Source organism: Syzygium oleosum, unplaced genomic scaffold (genome assembly GCF_021117445.2).
Source record: "Syzygium oleosum isolate NSW1041296 unplaced genomic scaffold, Sole_v2.1 Sole_v2.03, whole genome shotgun sequence".
Taxonomy (NCBI): domain Eukaryota; kingdom Viridiplantae; phylum Streptophyta; class Magnoliopsida; order Myrtales; family Myrtaceae; genus Syzygium; species Syzygium oleosum.
Window position 1 is genome coordinate 11,811,686 of NW_026607487.1, and position 26,346 is coordinate 11,838,031.

The 26,346-nt window shown below is 42.6% G+C and overlaps 3 protein-coding genes across 3 annotated transcripts; 1 reads left to right on the top strand and 2 right to left on the bottom strand.

Annotated features, from left to right (window-relative positions):
• Positions 1 to 1,089: 1,089 nt before the first annotated feature.
• LOC115670736 (serine/threonine-protein phosphatase PP2A catalytic subunit-like) lies at positions 1,090 to 6,146 on the bottom strand. Its single transcript, XM_056309693.1, has 6 exons — positions 5,519 to 6,146; positions 3,950 to 4,064; positions 2,773 to 2,881; positions 2,617 to 2,694; positions 1,870 to 2,061; positions 1,090 to 1,769 (listed from the first exon to the last, which is right to left on the bottom strand). The coding sequence occupies exons 1-6, from the start codon at positions 5,769 to 5,771 to the stop codon at positions 1,596 to 1,598; spliced, it is 921 nt and encodes a 306-aa protein (XP_056165668.1). The 5' UTR covers positions 5,772 to 6,146; the 3' UTR covers positions 1,090 to 1,595.
• A 4,946-nt stretch (positions 6,147 to 11,092) lies between these two features.
• On the top strand, positions 11,093 to 12,426 carry LOC130137697 (uncharacterized). Its single transcript, XM_056309630.1, has 3 exons — positions 11,093 to 11,365; positions 11,411 to 11,872; positions 12,343 to 12,426. The coding sequence occupies exons 1-3, from the start codon at positions 11,093 to 11,095 to the stop codon at positions 12,424 to 12,426; spliced, it is 819 nt and encodes a 272-aa protein (XP_056165605.1).
• A 10,338-nt stretch (positions 12,427 to 22,764) lies between these two features.
• On the bottom strand, positions 22,765 to 24,918 carry LOC115670633 (uncharacterized). The gene is made up of 2 exons (XM_030591943.2): positions 24,265 to 24,918; positions 22,765 to 22,973 (listed from the first exon to the last, which is right to left on the bottom strand). Exons 1-2 carry the CDS (start codon positions 24,531 to 24,533, stop codon positions 22,934 to 22,936), a joined length of 309 nt encoding a protein of 102 aa, XP_030447803.1. The 5' UTR covers positions 24,534 to 24,918; the 3' UTR covers positions 22,765 to 22,933.
• Between the last annotated feature and the right edge of the window lie 1,428 nt (positions 24,919 to 26,346).

Below are 26,346 nucleotides of genomic sequence, written 5' to 3' on the forward strand. Positions count from 1 at the left end.
GGCTCCTAAGTGTTTGTGTGTGTAAAAGTTCTCCCAACCAATATTGCGGAAAGTGCCTCTAATAAAGAGAGTGTTTTCTTTAAATGAGCTTTGTGCCTTTCTCAACAAGTAATATAGAGTGGTACAAATAGTTAGAATTGTGTCAAAGCAAAGTATAGGGACCAAAAAAAACTTCCAAAATTACAATTACGACGAGTATAACTTTTCCTTGTTTTGCCTAGCCTTGACAAGCCCCTTTCTAAGCGTCCAAGACTAAAATTATTCACAAAAAGTTACAGTGAAGAAAGTAAAAACTCAAATTTAAAAAGCACTAACATGACACAAGATAGAAAAGGCAGAGACTCCATATGATTCACATCTAACCAGCAAGTAGTGCCTCTCTCACCCAACAACTACATCTCTGGATATTTGTACTCCCTTGCCTTTTTGTCTTCCTGGCGAGTCAGAGTGAAGATGGTGTCCAGATAAGAAAGTGGATAACATAAGCTGTCGTCCTTCCCCTTCTCTGCATCAGCACATGCTCTTCTGGGGCCACATCCAAATATCAATGCCCAAAGCAACAGAGACCAAGTGCGTTCCCAAATCCGGAAAACACCGCCAAGATCTATGGACGGGGGTCCTCACCCAATCCATTCATTCTGAATTTTGACTTACTACCGAAATGCCATGTGCTCAATAATGCTTCAATTGAATTATCGTTCATCTGTAAGAGAAAGTCCAAATGCAATAGAATTTTCTCAAGTTCTCTGCCTGTAGTCTTATACTGGTCGCCTCAGAGCTAAGCGGTGCTCAATGCTTGTCTGTTAGCCAATTGATCACGGAGGCACCGTCGCGAGAAGCTTCGTATAGCCAGGGCAGAACTGGCTCAAATGGCTCTTTAGGAAGACCGGAGACAACAATCTTGAGCCTCACCAGTTTAAAGAGATTCAGAGCGCTGACTTAGCGTAGGTCGGAACTTACAGGGCAAGGAATTTCATTACTTTAGAACTTGGTGACTTCTAAAACTCAGCACCATATGACGCTTAATAATCGAAGCTACCGTGCAAGCAAACTCCATTGCAGTAAATTCACAGATGACGTTTATCCTGCGAAAAGAAACCTAATGGACTTTACTTCGTGCATGAAGGAAGAAATGCTCCAAAAGAGTTCATAAACAGTGTTACAAACGAAGAACCAAAAACAATTTCCACTTTACGGCTCATCCACCACCCAAAACAAACTTTCGAGAACCTCGTGCCCACGATGCTCTCTATTCGAGTAAACTCATTACAGTTTGGTCTACTAAATTTGAAAATGGAAAACTTTCAACTGCTTCAAAAATTTTCTACTCGGATTGCAGAACAAGATAGACCATGTTATTGCCGCCCCCCCTTCTTTCGACGAATATACAGGACAAACAAGAACGCTGATGCCTTCCATCTTGCTCTTCAAGTTCCTTGATTTCAACAAGGCGGCAAGACAAGCTCCAAACAGAAGAATGGCATTGCTCATGACTCTGAAGTCTGATCTTAAAGATGAAATTCTTTTTCCATAAGACACATCAACAGCAAGATGGCGTCAAACCTGAATTACAAGCAGCAAGTGCAGTTCTTGAATCACAAGAAATAATCAGGAGTCTTGCGTGTTGTGTCCGGTTCAATTTGACGTGGTGCTGGGTCAAATTGAAGAAAATTCTGATCCATATTCTCTCCAATCTCAAGTATTGCAGCCATATTTCCACACCGATAACAATAATTGGGTGCACTAAATACAGTGACCACATTTTTTTCCTAGCAAGATGTGAATGAGCATAAAGAATGGGTTAGACATGAAATGGCAATATATGCAAATGGAAAAGAAAAGAGGAACTCCCTGTTCTAGTTGACAGACCTGACACCAATTGTATCCTTCCATGACAAGCTGATGGGCTCTCGATATCAGAGTGAGACCATTAGTGTGATTAAAATTAGCAGCAATGTCCTGACCAAAGGTATAACCAGCACCACGTGGAGATATTCCCCAGCCACAGCGGTCATCTGGATCAGACCACAAGAGGTCGCACATTGGTCCTTCATGAGGAACCTGCACGATGTACAATCAAATCAGGGCATGCAGTTCATCCAATGAATACTTATAATGCACTGGTCAGACTCAGATATGCTAATTTTGGGGAAAATGGTTGTCATGTCAACAAAATGGCATCAGAAAGGAAACAAATGGAAAGAAAAAGTTTATTTGATGTGTATACAATGTGACAAAATGACCTAGCATGAAGTAACTAAGCAAATGTTTTTGTGAGTTACATATTAAATAACTAGAAATTACATATGAACATGTTCTGAAATAGAAAAACTGAATTGTTTAGGTGATATCACATGATGTCAAGAGGTATGTCACCAAACAGACATTTTCTAAATCATGATAATCACCAGTGAGAGCACTCATTTCATCTGGATAAGAAAATTGATATTCTAACCAGGGCACATCTCAATTTAGACATTGCTCAATCCCCTCTCTAAAGGCAAGTATATTAACTTTCAGAAACACTGAATTCATACTGTCAACAATATATCCACATCTCCTTTTGGATAGCATGTCATACAAAAAAATGTATATATAATGTTAAGCAATCCATACCTCTTGTATACGGTCCAAGGCTCGAATATTGTCTAGTGTATCCAAAGATGGTGATAGACCTCCATGCAAACAAAAGATCTAGAACATGAAAGTACTATAGTGAGTATATAACATGTAGGTAGCTCATGCAGTGAAGTGGAACATGTAACTACAAACCTGACTCTCAATAAGAGCAGTAAGTGGAAGATAATCAAACAAGTCGGTGAAATATTTCCAGACATTGGCATTTCCATACTTTCTCAAACATTCATCATAGAAACCATACCTGAAATTTATGAAATACTTACGTCAAGAGTAAAGCAGACCTTAAAAGCTTAACCATACTATGCATGTTCATGAATGTCACATGAGTGCCTCTACTGTGTGCATGCCAATCCATTTTGCTTAATTTTTTGGTTGAGAGAGAGAGAGAGAGAGAGAGAGAGAGAGAGAGAGAGAGAGAGAGGGAGATCCGAGATTTTCCACTCAGAAAAGATTATTCTATATTAGCATTTCAGCATTTTCATTTCTGAAACAAAGTTTTCATTGAACCCATTTTTGTGTGTGTGTTTGAGAGAGAGAGAGAGAGAGAGAGAGAGAGAGAGAGAGAGAGAGAGACAGACAGAGAGATCCAAGATTTTCCTCTCAGAAAAGATTATTCTATATTAGCATTTCAGCATTTTCATTTCTGAAACAAAGTTTTCATTGAACCCGTTTGTAAATAGTCCAAACTCCAGAGCGCCATCACTCGTGTAAGGCCAAATCACTCTTAAAACAAACTTCGATTCATATTCCAAGCACCATACCCTAGTTACCCTTCTTTTCAAGTTGCATAGAAGCAATATATTCCAAGTCTTCGAGCAGTTCATTCCTCATATGTCAATTTTCTTAGCTAATTATTCATCGATCCAAACAGCAAGCTGAATAGTCATTAGTTACACCAGTGGACAACAAACAGAATAACAATAGAGATAGAATAAGAGAGTTTTAGAGTTCAACTAGTACTCTGCTGGTTGTATAAGGATCAGATAATTTTATCACAAAGAATGCTAACACATATCTTAGATAGTCATGGATAAACAAAAAAAGGGAAGATACAGCGGCAAAGAGTGACTGAAATTGCTGGAGCAAAGAGTCTCACAATAAAATTAAAGACAATGTAAATCAGCACTTAAGTGGATATTAAGAATCAATGAAAACCAGTGGTCTCGTTATATAATATCCAAGAGAAATATCTTGCTACCATCTAGCACACCCATGTAATGGGTAGTATACTAAGGACAAACATTATTGTGCAAAATTTACATTGCTTTCGCACGATGTATGGTCTTTAAAAACTAAGAAAGTGCCTTACACTTGTGTTATTTGCCGACTTTCATGATTTCCCCTAAGGATAGTGATTCTATCTCTATAGCGAACTTTCAAAGCCACTAAAAGCGTAACAGTCTCCACCGAGTAGTACCCCCGATCTGCATTTATAAAATGACGAATACGGTTAGGTACTTTCTGTACGATCATCGACCACTATAAGTGGCATCAATTACAGGTGTCTCAAAGGGAAATGCTATTAGATATGGATAAAGCTGGACACCAAGGACACCATCCCATATAGGATACTCCCAGAGTTGTGATAATGACAATACGAACAAACGACGCAAAATGCTAACATGTGAACAAGTCCTATAAAAAATTACTATGCCAATAATATTCCTCAACAGCAAGTGAAGGCACTTCTTTGATTAACCCTATCACGTCGCTCAAAGCATCTACCCATGCGGCATACATTGCAAAGACAATTCTCCTTCCCACCGCATCAACTCCGGCTCTAAGTACTTTTAAGTTGCAATTGCTCAACTATGGATTCCAAACAGGTGAATCATGGCTGTAACTAGTAACTACAATAGTTTTAAGGTACTGAAGTGAGATCTCAAGTCAATAATTTTCAATATGCACTTGACCAAAAGACAAGTTCGTAACACAGCAACAACACCTATACCACCCAACCTCAATCTACTGTTTCCAAAAATTGCCAACAAAATAAATTCACCAACAAAGGGAAAGCATGGCACATGTGGAATAAACCCATAAGGTAAGCATATAAAGAGAAGAAAGGCTTAGATCCGCCAAGAAAACTACTTCAAATTATGCTCACGCAAAAAACAACCAGACATTTTTTTTTAAGGCAAAGAACCACAAGTTACAATTTCTGATCCGCGATAACTTGAAGAAAAGCGATCTTTCAAATCCTTCACAGTGCTTGTATGCTCATTGAATATCACTAGCAGTATATACACTGTGGTGGCAATGCAGGGTATTCCAAAGTAATGGAGTTCAATTAGGGATGAATGCCATGAAGGTGTCCATGCTACCAATTCCCGTACTCCCAACTGAAGTAAACTTTCCGACCTGCACAACATTACTCTAACATACCCTCAGACATTACTCATTCCGGTCTTTTAACAACAGATTCAAAGATCACAGACTAGAAACCAATGAGCACGGAGCAGGATCAAGGTTGTCAAACTTCATATGCAAAGAACGCCCTGCCTGCACAAACATACTCCAGCGAGCCCCCATCTGGCGCTATGTAAACGAATCCGGAAATTTTGAAAAAAGAAAAGAAAACCCAATAATCATTCCTCTTTCTTTCCGTCTCTCGTGAACAAAGGAAAAAAAAAAGTATCACCATCATTGTCGTCGATCAGGATCACACAAGCAAAACCAAAATTGAAGCAGACAATCCACCATGGCAGAGAGCAATCTTCAGATCACACGACACCACACACAACATAGTTTGACATACATAAACTTATAATTCCACGTCCCGAAAACCACATAGCTCGCAAAAGTAAGCCATGTAAATAAACATTAGCTCCGAGACCAGAAACGCAAGGCGTAAAAAAGAAGAAGAAGAGGAGCTCACCAACATAATCTCCCATAAACAGATAATTGGTATCAGGCGCGTTGCCGCCTATCCTAAAGAGCTCGATGAGATCGTAGAACTGGCCGTGAATGTCCCCGCAGACCGTGACCGGGCACTTCACCGGCTGCACGTTCCACTCCTCCACGAGTATCGCCCTCGCCTGATCGCAGATCGTCTTCACCTCCGCCTCCGTCAGCGGCTTGCACTCCATCAGCTGCTCGATCTGGCGGTCCAGATCCGCGTGCGACGGCATCGCTCCGGTCGTCGCACCCCCCCCCTCCTCCCTCGCCCCCCCTCCTCGGTCCCTCCCCGCGGATCGGCAAATGGCCGGGCAGGGGTGGGGGCGGTTGGGACAAACGCGCGATCGCGCGGGCCGGATCGGTCGCGATCGAGGCGGAGCGTCGCCCCCTTCACTCGGCTCCTGTCGACGGGAACCGCTCGCCGAGCGCCGGGATCGGGATTTCGAATCCGAGCGATCCAGCGGGTCGCGATCTCGCAACCATCACGCACCTCGCGGAATTCGCCTCCTTCGCTCCTCTCCTCCTCTCCTCCTTCTTCCTCCTCCTCCTCCTCCTCCTGCTCCTTCGCAGTTTGGATGCAGCAGATGTTTCGAGGGACGAAATTGCACGAGAGAGAAAGGGAATGAAATGAAATTCAAATGCAAATGCAAATGCAAATGAATGAATAGGACAACGCTCCTCGGGGGGAGGAAGAAAAAGAGAAATTTTTAATCCCTTTCGTCGTCCTACGGTGGGTCCGCCCGAGTCAAATAGGAGAAGGGTGGCGACACGTTTCGATCCGGGGAGGACGGTTCCAGCAGCACTCGCCGTAGGGGCGGGCGCACCGGATCCGACATCCCCTGACCTCGTCGCCCGGGCTCCGAATTTGGGCTTCGCGATGTTTGTCGCTGCTTGGTTTGTGAATTAGGCCCAATGAAATGCATCGAAGGTGTCGTCTTATTTGATCGAGAACTATTTCAATAGCCTCACTTTTGTTCCGTATTTTTTTTAGATTAATAAAATTTCCAATCTTTTGTGTGTTTTTTTTTATAAAATGAATAAGATGTAGATTAATATAAGTATAAACGCATTCATCAACATAAAATAATAAGGGTGCGTTTGGTTCAGCATTCCCAAGGGCCTTTAGGGGAATACAAATACCTTTAACTTAAAGTCCCTTAGGGAAATGCAAATTGCGTTTGGTAAAAAATCCTTTGTGAAGCTACCTCGGTCCAAGTAGTGTTTTGGCCAATCTTATTTTGCAAAGGACTTTGGGATTTTTTTTATTAACAAAAAAAGCTTACCCTTCACCGGAATCGGCGATGGGCTATGGCCGCCGGCGAGGGGCTATGGCCGTCGCTGGGGTCGGGTGACTTCACCAGCCCCTCGTCGACCTCTCGACGGAGCTTCGCTGTCCCGATTTGGCCTCGGACGACTTTGGCCGGCGGCCCTCAGCCTAAAGAAGATGAACAGTCATGAGGGGCAAAATTGAAATATTAAAGAATTAGTGAGGATAGTTTGGGAAGGAAAAATTTGGTTTAAGCATTAGGCAAATGCTGAAAGCACAAAACTGGTTCGGACCAACCTTAGGCTTTTCAGCATTCCCAATGCTAGCTTTCAGCAGAAAGCCTATTGGAAATGCTCGTCAAACGCCTCAGTATTTCCCCAAAGGGGCTTTCGAGGTTGAGAGCCTCTTGGGAATGCTAAATCAAATGCACCCTAAATAGTAGGAAAGTCAACCCGATACAAGTCTAAATGAAGTTCTACTTTTACCACTATAGAGATCATTGGCTAAGATTGTAACATTCTGAATTTTCGATCATTTTCCCGGGATTTATGAAATGAATATTTGGCCAATGCACTTATAGTGAGATCTCACTCAGAACCGCGCATTCTAGGGATGCTAACCTTAGGGGTAAGGCTATTATGGGAATGAGTTCGCACGACCAAAGAACTCGACCTTGGTTCGACCTTCGACCATAAGGATTGTCGAGGAAATGTTTTGGGCCAACAGAGACCGGTCTATTTGATTGATCGTGTCCGAAGGGAACTAGTGACAGACCCTCACAATTATATGACAATCGAGGTTGCCTTGGTTCGAGCAAACATAAACGTGATTTGACTTAGTATCAGTCACGGGTCGAGAGCGCGTAATCCCAATGAGCCACCCGTTAGCGAGAGATAAGCTAAAAGTCGCGATTGTTCGATTTTAGTCATTTCTTGGAATTCGGGCCTGGGAATTAAGAATTTTGAAAGTGACAGTTTTGAGCGGCCGATGACGTTTTTGGCTTGGCCAACCTTGGGGCCACCCATTTCTGCAAAAAAATGGATTTCGGTTTGGGACCGGAAAAATGACCGTTTTGCCCCTGGAACCGCGAACGAATTTTGAGGGCTGGATTAAGTCGGGAGACTGAGAATTACCTTGTGTGGCCGAAAAATAAGAGGACAAGAATGCCCCTCTCCCTTTTTGGATAATTACTCTTTTGCCCTCGAATTATCGGATAAGGACAAAAGTGGGCCGTCGGATTTGGATAAGATTAAATCTCGGCCATTGGATCGGAGGGGTAGTTAGAGGGGTATTTTGGTAATTTCCGGAGTGTAATTAATGGCGGTAGAATATTTATATTCATTTCTCTCTCTCTCTCTCTCTCTCTCTCTCTCTCTCTCTCTCTCTCTCTCATTATTCTCTCCCTCTTTCTCTCTCCTCACCCCCCACCGATCGGTTCTCTCTCTCTCCCTCTCCCCCGTGCGTGAAGCCCCCTTGGCCGGCCACCAGCTCGCCACCGCCTGGTCGCCGCCCTCCCGCCGGTCATCGCCGCTGCTTCTTCTTCTTCCGGCCGCGCCTCACCGCCCACCGTCCACCCTTCTCTCTCTCTGTTTCACTGTTCCGATCAGCCCCGCCACCACCGAACCATCCCTGGTCCATACGACCAGATCGCCGTCCCCAGCCGCCCGTGAGCCGCCCGCCAGCCACCCGCCCACTGCAGCTCAGTCGCTCGCCCGCCTGATCGCCGGCGCCGCCGCCGCCGCTCGCTGCTGCTGTTCCGCCCGTTCCAGCCACCCATCCAGCTAGTTTGTCCCGCCTTTCTAGGGTAAGCGACTTCCCCAAACTCTCCCTAGGACCTCGGGTATTGCTAGACTCGTTTAGGACTCGAATTAAGTGGTTCGTGTGGCTATTTTGGAGTGTAGATCAAGGCTGGTTGTTTGGTCGTTATGGACTGAGTTAGTGATTGAAAATCTGTGGTTTAGTAAGCTCGGATAGGACTGAGGTGATGTGGAATGATCGTGACTAAATTGTGTGTTCAATTGGTAGTTTTATGATTTGTATGGGTTTAATTGGATAGTTGTACGACTTGTGATTGTTGGCTGGCTTGGAATATGTTGTGGGCTGACTATGTGCAGCCGTGTGTGCTATGTGTGTGGCCGTGAGGTGTGGTGGTGTGGTAGTGCGATTGCGCAGTGAGTTCGCGTGCCAAGCATGGGTGTTCGTGTGATGAGGATGTGCACTGCGAAGTGTGTGTGGAGTGTGAAATAGTGGGTGACCGTGTGTATGTGTGGCTGTGTGGTAAATGTGGCACGTGAGGTGCGAAGGTACGGATATGTAGGATTGATTGGAAAAGGTCCGTCCTGAGGCGTGTTCGTTTACGCGGGACAATGCCGTCCCTAACGAGGTGACGATGCCCGGCCCGACGGGGTGACAATGCCTGACGAGGTCAGAAAACCGTTGGTCTGATGCGTTTTACGCGGGCGCGGTAGTGAAGGCAAGTGAATGTAGGATTCCGTCCTGAGGCGTGTTCGTTTACGCGGGACGATGCCGTCCCTGACGAGGTGACGATGCCCTGCCCGACGGGGTGACGATGCCTGACGAGGTCAGAAGACCGTTGGCTTGATGCGTTTTACGCGGGCGCGGTAGTGGTGGAAAAGTGGTGATTGAGTTGGACTTGACTTGACGTGTGAGGATTGTGAGAGTTGACGTATGGCGTGAGTTCGTGTGCGAGTGTGATTTGTATCGCGTATTGTGGTACTCGATTATGGGGTAAAAACTGCTCGGCATGGTATGGGACATGTCCGAGTGGGTTTTGCCTTATAATCGAGGCACGCGCGCGGCTCTGATGCATTATTGTGGCATGTTGGTTGTGTTATTATCTGACGTGCAGGAACGTGCATGATGGGCTCTAGGTAGGATCGCATGTGATTGTTAGTTTGGTTAATTGTTATGTGTTGTGTGTTTCGTATGGCGGTACGTGAGAGCTTATGTGGGGTTTGGGGTTGTACACTTATTGAGATTCGTCTCATAGTTGTATAATCCACAATTTCAGACCCCCAACCTTAGACCCATGAGGCCCGCCTCCTCTTTTTGGAGTTTGAAGAGCCGCCCATGGTGTCTAGTGGAGCTGCAGGTGATCCTCTGGAGCAGAAACCAGAAGACTCATGAGCTGAATGAAGGAGGGCGACCAGTAGTTTCCCCCTAGGGCATTTTAGGGGTTGCGCAGAATAGATCGATCTATAGTGAAGTTAAGTTAACCAAGCCACCTGATCCTTTTGTTATGGCGGTAGTTGTGAATGCTCGTTTGTTAAGTATGTTTGTAATTTGATGTTTGTATGCTCGGTGCTAAGGTATTGTATAAATGAATGTTGTTGTTGTTATTTGACTGTTTTGTTAGTCTGCCCCGTCGTTGTCTTTATAGTCAAGGGTTTTGTATTCGCTTCCGCATGTGTTTCTGATGTTTGGGTTGGGTCGGCGATGTGCCTGGGACGTTGCAATCATTCTACTAGAGTGGGATGTCACGAGCTCGATGGAGGTTCGGGGCGTGACATCACTTGTTTGAATTGGTATCAGAGCAATGTTTGCTTGATATCAGTAAGGTCGAGACCTGGAGTGATAAGGAGCGACGACTTTGGGGTAGTCAGTTAGGGAGCCCTTCGTTAAATGTGTGTTTATGTTAATTGTGCATGTTCTGTGAGTAAGTGCCTGTGATTGCCGAATGGTTTATGGTGGTTGTTATGTTAATTGAGACGAATGTGCGGCAGGACTTGAGGTGAGTACAAGAACCCTGTTGGTTGTTTGATGATGTTGGCTTGATATCATGTGATTGGTTTGATGGTTGGCTGTGGGTTGTCGAGTGTTAGTTGTTGAGTTTTGTGCCTAGGGCGTGGACTAGTATAGTTGGCCTAGGTTCCTAATACTCGTATGGAATTATAGCAGGTAGGAGAGTGGTAAGAAGCTGATATAATGAGCAGCGAAGGAAGAGGTGTAGGAAGAGTCCCAAGAAGGGGCGCATGAAGAGGAACAAGAGGTGGATGTCGTGCTCGAGCTAGAGCTGTAGAGGACCTCGATGTGGGTGCTCGAGCGGTAGAAAATCGTGGAGTTGATGCTAGAGCTGCAGTGGACCCCAGAGTTGATGTTAGACCTGCGGAAGATCCGCGTATGAAAGGAGTTCTTAGGGTGTTAGAGAGGATTGGGAATATGTTGGACAGGCAAGCTTAGGAGCGAGATAATGCGACCGCCCAAGCTGCTGAGGCTGCAGCTGTTGTAGTTAATGAGAATGCTGGTAATGGAAATGGGAATCGGCAGATGCATAAGATAGTAGAACAATTTTTGAAATTGAAACCGCCCAAGTTTGAAGGAATAGGAGATCCGGAGGCTGCTTCTAAATGGATTGAGGAATTAGAAAAAGCTTTCGTGTTATTGGGGTGTACTGAAGTAGAGAAAGTGACGCTGGCAGTGTACCAGCTTCAGGGCAATGCGAACGACTGGTGGAAAGCCACGCAAGGCCGAGTGTTTCCTGCGGGTGTGGATCAGAATTGGACGGCCTTTGTTCAGGCTTTTAATGAGAAGTATTTCTCGGTAAGTGCCTGAGAAAGAAAGATGACAGCTTTTCTTAGATTGCAGCAAAATCAAATGACTGTGGATCAATACGAGGCTGAGTTTACCAGGCTGTCTAAATTTGCGCCGAGAATGGTAGAACATCCTGAGGATAAGGCGCGAAGGTTTAGGGATGGATTGAGGGCTGATATTCATAGTCAACTGATACCGGTAAATTTGAGGACTTATGAGGAATTATATGAGAAGGCCCAAGCTATCGAGCAGGATATGACGGATAGAGCCGCCGCGTCTGGATCACAGTATACCTCCACCACGGACGATCGTCAGCAAGAGAAAAAGCCGATGATGGAAAACCGACGTTTTGTCCCTCCGGCAAGAAGGAATATTGGGAAATCAGCACATCCGTCTAATTCAGCTCGTAGACGCTGTGGGAGACATCATGGGAGTGGTCCCTGCCCAAGTGTGACTAGGGCGTGCTTTGGGTGTGGGGGAATGGGACATCACATAAGGAGTTGCCCGAATCTTCAGGTTCGACCACCCCCAACATCGCAGACACCTCGGATTGAGAATCCGACTAATGTAGCCCCGCCGGCTAATTCGAATAGACCACCGGCACAAGGACGTGTGTACGCCCTAACGCGAAAGGGAATTGAGAATATGCCAGGCGAAAGTACAAGTAAGGTTTCTCTGTATAATTATGTGGCATATGTTTTATTGATCCGGGGGCGTCACACTCGTTTGTGTCTGCTCGATTTGTTAAATTGGCTAGATTGAAACCATTTTTAGAAGTGCAAGTGTGGGTGAATACACCATTGAGGAATAAAATATGCGTGTCGTTAGGGTGCTTAGACCGTAAAATTGTGATTGGTGGTGTAGGAAGCAGGATAGATTTGGCTGTTTTGACTAGGTAGAATTTTGATATGATTGTGAGCATGAATTGGTTAGTAAAACAGAATGTTGTAGTGGATTGTCTGTGGATCTGACGAATATTGAGACAGTCACTAAGTGTCCGAGGATGGAATTTGGAAGTTTTGAGGATGATATGCGAGCCCGATGATTTGGAGTTTAAGAAGAGATTTTAATCGGAAGTTCATAGGAGCAATTATAGTATTCACCGGACAGCATGAAAATGTACCAGAAATTTCGGTAGCATTATTGATGGGATGAAGTGGGAGAAATGAAGAAAGAAACGTCATCACCCCCATTTGTTGGATGGCTGAGTATAGTTGTAAATTTCGAGGACGAAATTTTTATTAGGGGGGAAGAATTGTAACATTCTGAATTTTCGATCCTTTTCCCGGGATTTATGAAATGAATATTTGGCCAATGCACTTATAGTGAGATCTCACCCAGAACCGCGCATTCTCGGGATGCTAACCTTAGGAGTAAGGTTATTATGGGATTGAGTTCGCACGACCAAAGAACTCGACTTTGGTTCGACCTTCGACCATAAGGATTGTTGAGGGAATGTTTTGGGCCAACAGAGACCGGTCTATTTGATTGATCGTGTCCGAAGGGAACTAGCGACAGACCCTCGCAATTATATGACAATCGAGGTCGCCTTGGTTCGAGCAAACTTAAACGTGATTTGACTTAGTGTCGGTCACGGGTCGAGAGCGCGTAATCCCAATGAGCCACCCGTTAGCGAGAGATAAGCTAAAAGTCGCGATTGTTCGATTTTAGTCATTTCTTGGAATTCGGGCCAGGGAATCGAGAATTTTGAAAGTGACAGTTTTGAGCGGCCGATGACGTTTTTGGCTTGGCCAACCTTGGGGCCACCCATTTCTGCAAAAAAATGGATTTCGGTTCGGGATCGGAAAAATGACCGTTTTGCCCCTGGAACCGTGAACGAATTTTGAGGGCTGGATTAAGTCGGGAGACTGAGAATTACCCAGTATGGCCGAAAATAAGAGGACAAGAATGCCCCTCTCCCTTTTTGGATAATTACTCTTTTGCCCATAGAATTAATGGATAAGGACAAAAGTGGGCCGTCGGATTTTGATAAGATTAAATTTCGGCCATTGGATCGGAGGGGTAGTTAGAGAGGTATTTTGGTAATTTTCGGAGTGCAATTAATGGGGGTAGCATATTTATATTCATTTTTCTATCTCTCTCTCTCTCTCTCTCTCTCTCTCTCTCTCTCTCTCTCTCTCTCTCTCTCTCCTCACCCCCCACCGATCGGTTCTCTCTCTCCCTCTCCCCCGTGCGTGAAGCCCCCTTGGCCGGCCACCAGCTCGCCGCCGCCTGGTCACTGCCCTCCCGCCGGTCACCGCCGCTGCTTCTTCTTCTTCCAGCCGCGCCTCACCGCCCACCGTCCACCCTTCTCTCTCTCTGTTTCGCTGTTCCGATCAGCCCCGCCACCACCGAGCCACCCCTGGCCTTCCTCCCCTGGTCCATACGACTAGATTGCCGCCCCCAGCCGCCCGCCAGCCACCCGCCCACGGCAGCTCAACCGCTCGCCCGCCTGGTCGCCGGCGCCGGCGCCGCTGCTGTTCCGCCCGTTCTAGCCACCCATCCAGCTAGTTTGTCTCGCCTTTCTAGGGTAAGTGACTTCCCCAAACTCTCCCTAGGACCCCGGGTATTGCTAGACTCGTTTAGGACTCGAATTACGTGGTTCGTGTGGCTGTTTTGGAGTGTAGATCAAGGATGGTTGTTTGGTCATTATGGACTGAGTTAGTGATTGAAAATCTGTGGTTTAGTAGGCTCGGATAGGGCTGAGGTGATGTGGAATGATCGCGACTAAATTGTGTGTTCGATTGGTAGTTTTATGATTTGTATGGGTTTAATTGGATAGTTGTACGACTTGTGATTGTTGGCTGGCTTGGAATATGTTGTGGGCTATTTATGTGCAGCCGTGTGTGCTATGTGTGTGGCCGTGAGGTGTGGTGGTGTGGTAGTGCGAATCCGCAGTGAGTTCACGTGCCAAGCATGGGTGTTCGTGTGACGAGGATGTGCATTGCGAAGTGTGTGTGGAGTGTGAAATAGTGGGTGACCATGTGTATGTGTGGCTGTGTGGTAAGTGTGGCACGTGAGGTGCGAAGGTACGGGTATGTAGGATTAATTGGAAAAAGTCCGTCCTGAGGCGTGTTCGTTTACGCGGGACGGTGCCGTCCCTGACGAGGTGACGATGCCCGGCCTGGCCTGACGGGGTGACGATGCCTGACGAGGTCAGAAGACCGTTAGCCTGATGCGTTTTACGTGGGCACGGTAGTGAAGGCAAGTGAGTGTAGGATTCCGTCCTGAGGCGTGTTAGTTTACGCGGGACGATGCCGTCCCTGACGAGGTGACGATGCCCGGCCCGACTGGGTGACGATGCCTGACGAGGTCAGAAGACCATTGGCCTGATGCGTTTTACGCGGGCGCGGTAGTGGTGGAAAAGTGGTGATTGAGTTGGACTTGACTTGACGTGTGAGGATTGCGAGAGTTGGCGTATGGCGTGAGTTCGTGTGCGAGTGTGATTTGTATCGCGTATTGTGGTGCTCGATTATGGAGTAAAAACTGCTCGGCATGGTATGGGACGTGTCCGAGTGGGTTTTGCCTTATAATAAAGGTACGCGCGCGGCTCTGATGCATTATTGTGGCATGTTGGCTGTGTTATTATCTGACGTGCAGGAACGTGCATGATGGGCTCCAGGTAGGATCGCATGTGATTGTTGGTTTGGTTAATTGTTATGTGTTGTGCGTGTTCCGTCTGACGGTACGTGAGAGCCTATGTGGGGTTTGAGGTTGTACACTTATTGAGATTCGTCTCATAGTTGTATAATCCACAATTTCAGACCCCCAACCTTAGACCCAGGAGGCCCGCCTCCTCTTTTTGGAGTTTGAAGAGCCGCCCATGGTGCCTAGTGGAGCTGCAAGTGATCCTCCGGAGCAGAAACCAGAAGACTCAGGAGCTGAATGAAGGAGGGCGACCAGTAGTTTCCCCCTAGGGCATTTTAGGGGTTGCGTAGAATAGATCGATCTATAGTGAAGTTAAGTTAACCAAGCCACCTGATCCTTTTGTTATGGCGGTGGTTGTGAATGCTCGTTTGTTAAGTATGTTTGTAATTTGATATTTGCATGCTCGGTGCTAAGGTATTATATAAATGAATGTTGTTGTTGTTATTTGACTGTTTTGTTAGTCTGCCCCGTCGTTGTCTTTATAGTCATGGGTTTTGTATTCGCTTCCGCATGTGTTTCTGATGTTTGGGTTGGGTTGGCGATGTGCCTGGGACGTCGCAATCATTCGACCGGAGTGGGATGTCGCGAGCTCGATGGGGGTTCAGGGCGTGACAAAGATATACTTGTATGAGACTATCGTAATATTTGTGAAGACAAAAAGATAAAAAGGAAATAGAAAAATAGAGTGTTTTTTGTTTGTTGATTTAAGAAAATGATGGCTTGCTTCCACCAATTTTAAGTTAAAACCTAATTCTGACTCGAACTTTTTTTGTCCTATAAAAAGTCACCCACTTTCACTGCTACCTGATATGGCCTATGTTAACTTTTTGTTTGATAATGCTACGTGTCAATTCCACGTCATTTCCTTTTTCAAAATTACAATTATATATTTATTTTCTATTTTTTTCCTTCCTTTTCTTTTATATAGTGTTTACACTAAAAAATGACTAACTTTTGGTTATTATTGAATGTGATAAATTTAGTCGATGAGAGCAACGTTTGGTTATTTATGAACAGAATTATCGACAACTTGATCAATCGATAGTTTGAAAGAATCGATAAAAAGTGGAGTCGACAATTTCAGATGCAATCGTCAAAGAAGTAACCGTCAAGGTAGTGGAATAAAGCGACCGTCAAGTTAGTGAAGTCAATGTAACCGTTCGATAACCGTTTGTAACCTCTGTTTATAACTTCCGTTGATAACTGTCGATTATAGCTTTAAATAGCTATATTCATCTCTTCGGGAGCCTCCTGGCCGGCGCACAAACTAGCAAACATGTTATCTTTCAATTCTTGCACCGTAGGTATAGTTTCTAGATTTGCGTCGTTGATTGAATTATGGCATGTTTCTTAACTATAGTTTTTAGATCCGTGTCATCATCGATTAAATTCGGGAGTGTTTCTTTATTGTAGTTCGTGAATGCCTAGTTGTTGATTTTTAGCAAAAAAAAGAATGCCTAGTTGTTGATTAAATTTCGGCACGGCATCTCTACGTTCTTAAGCTTTTTCGTCGATTAAATTCCAACACAGTTTATGTACATTCGATTCCGTTCGAAGTGAAGTTATCGATTCGTCTATTTACCTGTGATATTTTCTGTTTGGAATCACTACAAAACCTGTCTCCTCTAATAAAATCAAAGAATGAAAACGTATTTCATCACGGAGTTGAATTCCGACGAAATTTTTTTCGTTTCTTCTTCTTCCTTTCACCTCCGGACCATACCATACCACTATAGACAATTTCCATACCACCATCAACTCAGCCTTGCGATTAGCTCAACCTCGTGACTGGCCTTTCACCACCACCACCACCACCTTACCGCTGTTCCAATCCTCTGTCCATCACCACCTCGCCACTTTCCACAACCACCGTCCTCCGAGCCCCCTTTGGCTCAAACTTAGAACGTCAAATCTGAAGCCACGACCTCCATCGATGGAGGTTGCCACCCGCGATTAAGCCATGCAACCTCAAATTTGAGGTCATGTGACTAAGATCTGAGGTTGCGTGACTCATATTCGAGGTCGCACAATCTCAATTTGAGCTCGAGCACCACCGTTGATGGAGGATGGAGGTTGAACGATTGGTCATGACCTCCACGGGAGGTTCGCCGGAGAGTGAGACCGACGATGAAGAAATAGAGGAACCCACACACCACTAGTAACCCAGACCATGCTTGAAGCTTCATCATCCCTCCAAGATTTGATGCCTTTGTCCAGAGTACAAGATTCCAAGAATTTATCGCCCGGTAGAACCACAAGCCGTAGAAGCGAAGAAGAAAGGAAATAAAAAAAGATAATCTTTTTTGGAAATATCCAATTGAGCTGACATTCCACGTCATCAATGACATATGGAGGGAGAGAGAGAGGGAGAGGGAAAGATGTAGACAAGGAATTGACACCTCAAACATTTAACGGAATACGTGGATGAAAAGTTGATGGAAGATAGATTTGGGAAAAGAGGGAAAGTTTGTGATTTTTTACTATAAAAAAAAAGTTCATACGAGAATTTGGCTTAATACTTAAAAAAACCCCAATCTAAGATTCAGTCTCAATTTTATCATAAGCGTTTTTTTGTCCCATAAAAAACCTCCAATTTCAGGTACTGTCCCAATTCTATTATAAACTTTTTTTATTCCATAAGAAACTTTCAACTTTAGGTCCAATCATAATCTACCCTAAACCTTTTTTTTGTCTCATAAAAAATTACTAACTTTTACTTGAGTCCTAAATCTGTCATCGTTATCCCTCCCAAAATTTCTCTTTGGAAAACTCATAAACGTGAGCTCTTCCAATGTCTTGAGTGTGAGCTTTCCGGCTGCGGGAGATGGAAGATGAGCGCAAAATTGAAGATCCCCAAGCGAGATGGAAAGAAAACTCTATAAAAAATTAAGCACAATTGAAGAAGGCCAACCTTAATTACTCTAGTTCTTACCCAAATTTCAAATCCAAGAAGACGTCGTTTGGGCTAATGTAGAAATTCATCTCCAAAAGACATCTTTTTAGATCTGTAATTTAGGGAAAAACTAGAGTAATGACGTGGAAATGCCACATCACTAAGGGCGATTTTTGAAGGAGTGTTAATGGGGGCAGTTAAATCAAGTAAAAGTTTATGGTTTTTTATAAGATAAAAAAAGTTTAGGGTAAAATTGGCACTAAACCTAAAATTGATAGTTTTTTATAAGATAAAAAAAGTTTGAGGTAGAATTGAGACCGGGCTAAAAGTTGAGGGTTTTTATGAGATGAAAAAAAATTTTAGTGTACAATTGAGATTAGAGTTAAAGTTGAGGATTTTTTAGGGTATTAAATCGTCAGAATTGAGATTCTATCTAAAGTTTGTGGTTTTTAGGGGAATTATATCGGGAAATGATTAAAATGAAAAGATTTTATAAAATCTAGGCAGTAGTGTAATTATGAAAACACGTGAATAGTACCAAAGGACTCTTTTCACTTTGTTGAAAAGTTGAGAGATTATATTGAACAAATTGAAAATTTAGAGACTACATTGAATATTTAGGAATAGTTCAAGAACTGTATTAAACGAATCCGAAGTCCAAGGATGACATTACATATTGGGCCAAAGTGTATGAACTATTAATGTCAATTTCTCTTAGGAATACTATCTCAGATTCACCTCAATAGCCTGACCTAGACAATGATAAGCCATGCTAGAAGGAATGGGGCTATGGCCACCGGTTGAACTTCAGCTAAGTCAGCGCGAGACAGAGTTACCAAGTAGTTGGCCACTACTAGATCATGTATTTCGGAGGCCTCTTCGATTTTGAACAAAAAATCAATGGAGCAAACAAGAAAGGAAGAATCAAACTCCTCCTTCACTAATCTTGACGTGATCAACGAGGGTTGAATATGAGCTCGAGATATGCTGGTAGCAGTTATGGACACTCTCGTAATAGCCAAGCAGACCCCTAGAGAAAGCGTCCACCACAATGCCATCGGGGGCTAGGCCTGAGAATGCTGCAACGTCCTCGAGGGTGATAGACATCGTGGCCTCTGGAAAGATGAAGTTGAAACACTTGTCCTAGAGCACCACCAATGGAGTATAGAGGTGGGAGTGGAAGTCTTGTTTCTCTGTCGACAGGCGGATGGCATGGATTCTCAGCTTCTCCCGAACTGAACCCTTTTACCTTATTTAACATGCAACCCAGTTTGAATAGTGATTATCAGTAGGAACCAACACCGAGGAATCGATTTGCTCCAACCTGACAAATCAACCCATCGTTTAAGGCGACATTGCTACAGGAAGCTTGTGGTTTTCGAAATACTTCTCACTCATAGTATCCTTACTCCTGCAGAGTTTGGGTTGAAAACAGGCCCCTGTGACATCATTGTCAATCTTCTATCAGATTGCTGATCAGTGAATTATTTGAAATCCTCGACCTCGACCTGATACAACATGTTTCTTGCATTCAACGGGCTCGCAATCACATTTAGCTAGAAGCTATCAATGATGAGCTCACAAAGTGCTTCATAAAAGTAATGTCACTTGTGGTTACAACCAGTGATCTAAAGGTTTGAAATGAAGAGATGAACAATTAGGGCGGGGGGAGAGAGAGAGATTGATTGATTTGATCGATCAGAGCACTTGAATTCAAAAAATAGAGACTTTAGGGCTTAAATACGTTTTTATCTAAATGGAAGGATGCTGTTACATTTTGACTGATTACCAAGCTAGCATTGGGTCAAAATAAGGGGACCTATGTTGACATTAGGCCCAAAATATGGGCGAAAACCTAAAGAAGTTAATCGCCCAAATCAGGCTATGCCAAATACACTTAACTCACAAGACTGACTCAATACAATGCTTGATAAACTCACATACGATTGGTTTACAAGATCATTGATGGAATGTCTAACAAGCTCATCGATCATGAATTTCCAATGGATATAGTTTAAGGGAAGTTCATGACACGTGGCGATGATCAATTGACTTGAAATATATCAAGAAGTCAAAGACTAAGTCAAGAAGGATCCATCAACCAAGGAATAGTTGTACTTAAGGGATCGGGAGCAGCGGCAAATCATTCCTAAAGCATTGCACAAGTCAAGAGGCAATTAGTGATTTTAGTTGAAGAAGATCAGAATGCATAATGAAATGACATATTCAGGCTGCATGATGGATAAAAGAACGCATCTCTCATCACACATTTTACAAATCACACAACATCAATCAAGGCATCGAGAAGCGTGAGGAGCTCATCCAATTTTGAAGAAGATCATTTGGATTAGATTTTGCCAAAGTTTGAATGTTAAATTTTAATTAGATAAGGTTTCCTAATTCCGGTATCGTGCTTGTCTTTCATTTTAAAAGCTATGAAGCTATGTCTTGTAAGCCTCTCACTTTCGCAATGCACTTCATTGATTTTCTTTAAAAAACTTAAGTCCAATCTCAGTCATCGAACAAACATGCCATTTAAAAATGTAAGCCATCTGTTCTGACTCAATAAAGTTCCTTGCAATTTACGTTATATATTTTTTATTATTTATCTACGAATTATATTTATAATTCGAATTTTACAAAGTTCTTGAAGTTTCCAGACATATAGAATTTGATTTGAAGCCAAATTTGATGCTTGAATTGGCCGTGGTCATCCTCGATCAGACTTTAATAATTGAAACCATTGCAGTTTAGGCGAACACAACTTGATAAAACTACAAGTGACACGTACATAGAGGTTTTTTTGAACTTCTAATGTACTTTGCCTCTTTTTCTTTTTAAAATTTGAATGTTCAATATTTATAAAGTTGGGCTTTCTCTGATGTCATCTGGTCTTGTCATATTCTAAGCGGGCGAAGGCTGTAGCTTTGGAAAATTTAATGGGTCAAAGGACTACAAAAAGAGGTCAAATATACAATGCATCTAAAACTTTGTAGGTGTCCCCAGTCATATAAGGACGCTCCATCACTGATATTGGATGGGACCACCATTGCATGGTCACCCAACTTTTGAGAATAGAGCTGTTTACCATCATTTGAAAGCCAAATCTCCAATACGAAAAGACACCCACCACACAAAACTTCCTCAAATTCACCGACAAAACGTTGCCAATCTTTCAAAAGGATCCACTATATGCTTGTCTTTGGTTGTTTGTGAGAAAAGCACGAGGTTGTGTGTTCTATCCTTTTCCCCTTCTGTTTTTGTCCTTCTCGGAAGCTGTCCCAATTCGAACCTCACTTGCTTCGGACTCAAACTTTGCTTCTCAGCTCAACCCCGACCCGACAAGCAAAGAGAAAAAGAAAAGAGAGGAGGTTGGGTGGAGAGCCCTTTTGTGCCCACTTTCAAAGTGTGATCTCGTGCTCTCGCGCATTCCCTTTTTTTTCTTCTTTTAAACGTTTGGCCAAACATAAGCGCAAATCAATTAGTTGGCTAATTATATAGAGATATTAACGGTCGGTTTGTTTTAAAGAGAACTATTCCGAAAAATTGTTTCCTGACTTTTCGGTGCTTGGATGACAGGAAACCAATTGATCTTCAGAAATTGTTTTCGATGGACTGAAAACAACAAGTTTATATCGGGGGAATGCGACTTCTCATTCAGTAAAAGGAAATCATTTTTCTAAACCACTAAATAAATGAAAACTAACAATTTTCCTTGAAAATTATTTCCATGAAAAGTATTTTCTTTTAGGGATAATACCACGAAAAATCCTAAACTGGTACAGCTATGACAAATTTATCAAAAACTAATTTTTTGATCACTAAAAACCCTAAAATAGTACACATGTGACAAATTTACCCTCCGTTAAATTTTACCGTCAAATTGCTGAGTTGGATGACACGTGGCAGTTGACTGGTATACCAATTTGGGGTTTTACTTTCCGTTTGTCATAAGTGTACCGGTTTATGATTTTTCATAATATTAATCCAATTTAACGGAAACTAAGGGAAAGTAAATTTGTCACAAATGTAACAGTTTAGGGCAAATTTGTTACAGATGTACCAGTTTGGAGTTTTTGGTGGTCAAAAAATTAGGTTGGGGTAAATTTATCACGGGTGTACTCGTTTGGGGTTTTTCGTGGTATTAACCCTTTCTTTTATCACGAAATTTTTAGTGAAATAAATGCACTCTAAGTTGGTACATTTAGTTCACACGGAGGGTCTAAGGAGTAACAACATGTATACAGTTTGCATTTCTAAATTAAAAAGATTGCATTCGTTTCATTAACCCGAGATGGAAAGGCTTTCTACGGATCATGCGCACCCCTTTAATGTTATATGGTGGGTTCCCTTTAATTTTGAGTACCTCCTTTGTTTTTTTTTTACACTTTTTTTTTTATAAAAGAACTCTGTGTACTTACTGATGCCCAGCTCTTTTTTGACCAGCAGAATCAGTATATAAGAATAAACAATTCACGGACAACAACCAGCTCCTGTTCGAGATTGTTGGCTGCTAAACACTCATGACAAGACAGCCGTTAAAACATAAGCATCCCACTCATTAAGCATAACAAACAAAGAAATATTCGATTTTCAAAGTATCGACAGGCAAAAATCGCCAGTTAATTGATTGCTTTCATAAGGGCGCTTTTCGACAACACTCTATTTCGATAAACAGGACGGATTGAATGTACATAGGACATGTAACTAGGCAAGAAAATACGAAGAATAGCTTAGAGCAGGGTTTCGTTTGATGAGTTGCCCTGGGATGATTTTATCTTTGGATTCGGGAGAGCATATTTTGTGTGACACAAGCTTCCAATATTCTTCAACTCCCCCCTAGTGCTTGCCACAAAGAATACAATGCTTCCCGGAAGAGAATATACTGCGGGCAATCAATCAAGCAACCAAACATTTGATACCGGAGTGTTCTCATACGTGTCTAAATAACTTTAATTACAATCCCATGTCTAGACAAACTTAAGCAATCCTAGACACACGTTTCTGTCGTATTCTCTTTTGCTCTCTCTCGATACTTATGCTTGACCTGGAGGTTGTTTCGAGTTCCCAGCTCTCCTGAAACAAGGAAAAAACACATGAAATTAAAGCCACATATCATTTTATAAAGTTATGAAAAGTAATTAATGTGCTCCCTAAACATTTGTTTAATTATCCTTTATGTTTTGAATAAAAGTGCCAGATAATTCCAATATATCAGACTATGATCTTTAATAGCATGTTTGAAGATGCGGCACGTGTGTTCTAAAGGCGACGGGAAAGTGAAGACCAAAAGAAAGAAACCATTAAAGCTTCAAAAGGTTGCATGTACTCTGAACACATCTGTATTTACGTAAAGCTTTAGATAAGCATTGAAATTGAATAAAGCAACAGAACATCTTCCCTTTTGATGGCAGGCACATATTAGATTTAGCTCCTTTAGTATAGCATTAAGTAAGTGGCCCATTCAACAGTTTTTTTTTTCTCTATGCAATGAGAGGGAAGGGTACTTGTTTTGCAGGCACTCGACAGAAATGCACCCAATAGAGCGGACCGTAGATCATGTGAGAATCGTGAAAGATCCATCGAGTCTATGGGTTCTCGATACGAGTGCACATGTATATAATGTCTTACATACAAGCATTTTCTTCTATCTCCCAGAGAAATCAAAAGATGAAGCAACAAATCGAATTGGGATATATTTGAACTGTTGAAATTAAGCACAGCTTTCATTTTGTTGGTTATTGTTGATTGTTGTTTCAAGGAAAAGACGTTCCAAGTATAAAATTTCGTCAAAGGGACATGCTTGTGTGATATTATGTCATATTCTTTTGTTTATGAGATACATTCCGTGACATTGACATATGGTGTAATGAAATAAATAGAACGAGGATACTTTAGATTTAAAAGGAAAAGTTGATTTTCTCTTATAACACAACATCCATATAAATCGCCCTGGAGATGATAATATAGTCATTCTTAGCTGTCTAAAACTTTCGCAAAAGCAACTGTTCCATAGGGACGAAAACTTTAGCAAAAGAGGAAATCACAATGCATGGAGTAGAAGCACTTACACAAACTGGCGAGGCTATAGCTCTATATTAAAAACATGAAAGAACAACGCTAGCTCTTTTTTAGGACGAAAAGAACCCATCTTTGATAAGTAAACCTCGAGCCTATTAAATACCGCTAGCCTGGGTAAGTGGCTCAAAATCACTAAACATGTCAAATTTTATTAACATATGCATAGAAATGCACTCATCTCATTACAAAACATGGCTTCAAGTTTTCATGCATCCAATGGATATTCATAGACAAAATAATATCTCCTATCATTTCTGCAAAAGAGAGAAAACTTCATGCACCGTACCTGTTATGGATAGGATCAGGTCCATTTGGAACTCTCCTCTTGCTCATGTAGTTGAGATCCGACTGCGGTCGGAAAGCAAGCTTCTTCTCTCTATCCATCACCTCAGAGTTCTTCGCCTGTCCCTTCGACCGGTCCTTCAAGGGTGGGTTTAGTGCTGCTCCTCTGCCGCCAGCTGCTTCCGCCGTCGCAAACGCCAAAAGCCAAACAAGACTCAGAGCTGCTAGTGCTCTGAGTATGAACTTTGCATATAGAGGACAACTCTTACCCATAGTATATGTTTCCTATATAGTCCTCTACACACAAGTTTTCACTCTTTTTTTTGTCTTTTCCTACGAAGAAAGATGCTTAGGTTTCTAGGATGACAAAGACGAACGACGAAGTATATCAGAACTCAACACCATCATTGCACAATGATTGCCATGCACATATGTGTATTTATGAAAGAGAAAAGAAGAGAGGAGAGAGAGAGAAAGAGAGGAGAGAGGAGTGGGCTTAAGGCAAGAATTCTATGTTTTTGGTGGAGGGAAGTCTTCCCTTATTTACTTCGTGGGCTACGGATGGTTGGTTTTCTTTATAGGTTGAAGCATTCTATTGCACTTTCTCGAAGAGAGAGAGAGAGAGAGAGAGAGAGAGAGAGAGAGAGAGAGAGAGAGGGAGAGGGGCAGGCTTAGCTGGTTTCTTTGGTGACATGAAAAGGGACCTAAGTTTGCTTTATACTGATAAGTTTTAATACAACACTGCTTTTAAGCTTCCATTTGAGTTTTTTCATGCACATGCATCCACAATGCCCGAAAAGCCTTGGTGCCTCTCCCTCCCCATCCTATGTTACGAATAAAAGCAAGTTTATATGGAACGAAACTTGGCTCCTCTCGTAGCTCCTGCCCTTACGCGGCAATCTATTTTTAAAAGGGATTCACTTACAATTACCTATGTGAGTCGTGTTAGAAGACTCTCGTGTTGGAGATTACATATTCTATGAAGCAGTTCTTATATTTTAATTAGCCCATACCTCATTATTTTAAGTTTTTAATAAAGTCATGTCTAATTAGATATGTTACTGGGCTAGGACTTACGATCTCTCTTATAGATTCTCTAAGGTGAATGTATTGGGATTCTACTGCAACTTGCGAGCTTAAAAAGAGATTAGTGGCCCACCAATGTGGATCGATATTTAACTAAAATATCTCAAAAAGAAATCTCATGATCAACATGGATTTCGGTGAAAATTTTCATCTCAATGGGTTTGGTAAAAAGAGACCATGGGTGAAGGCAGGTGTCGAGGTAGAGCAATTTGATTTCATGTATGGCGATGATGTTTGTTCAGAAGCCATCATGTAACAAAGGTGGAGATTCAAGTGTGAGATTGTTTGAGGTACACATGTAAATTGTGTCTTGAAGTGTCGCGTTAGAAATTTAGTATTGTGTGAAACAGTCAATTTATCTTATTATATTTAAAATTCATCGACTTAAACTTTTGAGTGAATATGAAATCAGACATGTTGATGGACTCCGACTTATACTCTTTTTTAGAGATCTCCTCTGAAAAGGTATACGACTTCTACTACGAGTCCCAACATAGGGATTGCACTGTTTGGATTCTATTTCAATCCCAAACACCGTTCTTCATCGAATATGTAAGCTGTATAGTGACCTGATATTGGTTTTACTAGTTAGGTCAATTTGGGTTAGTACAGACCTAACATGACCCGACTCATCCAAATAGCTTCATTAAGATGTTAATTAGAACATACATGTCATTCTCGGGTAAAATTGCTTTCACATTATATGACCCAATTTGTAAATCAACTCAAATATATCGTGACAAGATTATGACGCGAAACACAAGTAACATAAATTTGAATCCGCTCGACTTCTACTCGAGTCATGTTTTCATATCTTGGCAGAAATCGACACTCACAAGTCTAATTAACCTCCTATGGTCCACTTTATGCCTTAATCACTTGGACCACCCTTAGTTGGACCGCAAAAACTTATACTCACCCAAAAAATGGGGATATGTGATCTTTGGGAATATGATCACCCAACACATATAGATATAGAAGTACATGAATATGAATTGGA

Excerpts from the sequence above, each read along its gene's own strand:
- LOC115670736 (XM_056309693.1), bottom strand. The coding sequence starts at position 5,771 with ATGCCGTCGCACGCGGATCTGGACCGCCAGATCGAGCAGCTGATGGAG. Across the intron at positions 4,065-5,518 it reads GTTTATGGGAGATTATGTTG|ATCGGGGGTACTACTCGGTG; the intron begins GTGAGCTCCTCT and ends TTATAAATGCAG. Across the intron at positions 2,062-2,616 it reads CCTTGGACCGTATACAAGAG|GTTCCTCATGAAGGACCAAT; the intron begins GTATGGATTGCT and ends TACATCGTGCAG.
- LOC130137697 (XM_056309630.1), top strand. The coding sequence starts at position 11,093 with ATGCATAAGATAGTAGAACAATTTTTGAAATTGAAACCGCCCAAGTTT. Across the intron at positions 11,366-11,410 it reads TTAATGAGAAGTATTTCTCG|CAAAATCAAATGACTGTGGA; the intron begins GTAAGTGCCTGA and ends CTTAGATTGCAG. Across the intron at positions 11,873-12,342 it reads GGAGTTGCCCGAATCTTCAG|TCACTAAGTGTCCGAGGATG; the intron begins GTTCGACCACCC and ends ATATTGAGACAG.
- LOC115670633 (XM_030591943.2), bottom strand. The coding sequence starts at position 24,533 with ATGGGTAAGAGTTGTCCTCTATATGCAAAGTTCATACTCAGAGCACTA. Across the intron at positions 22,974-24,264 it reads CCTGATCCTATCCATAACAG|GAGAGCTGGGAACTCGAAAC; the intron begins GTACGGTGCATG and ends TCCTTGTTTCAG.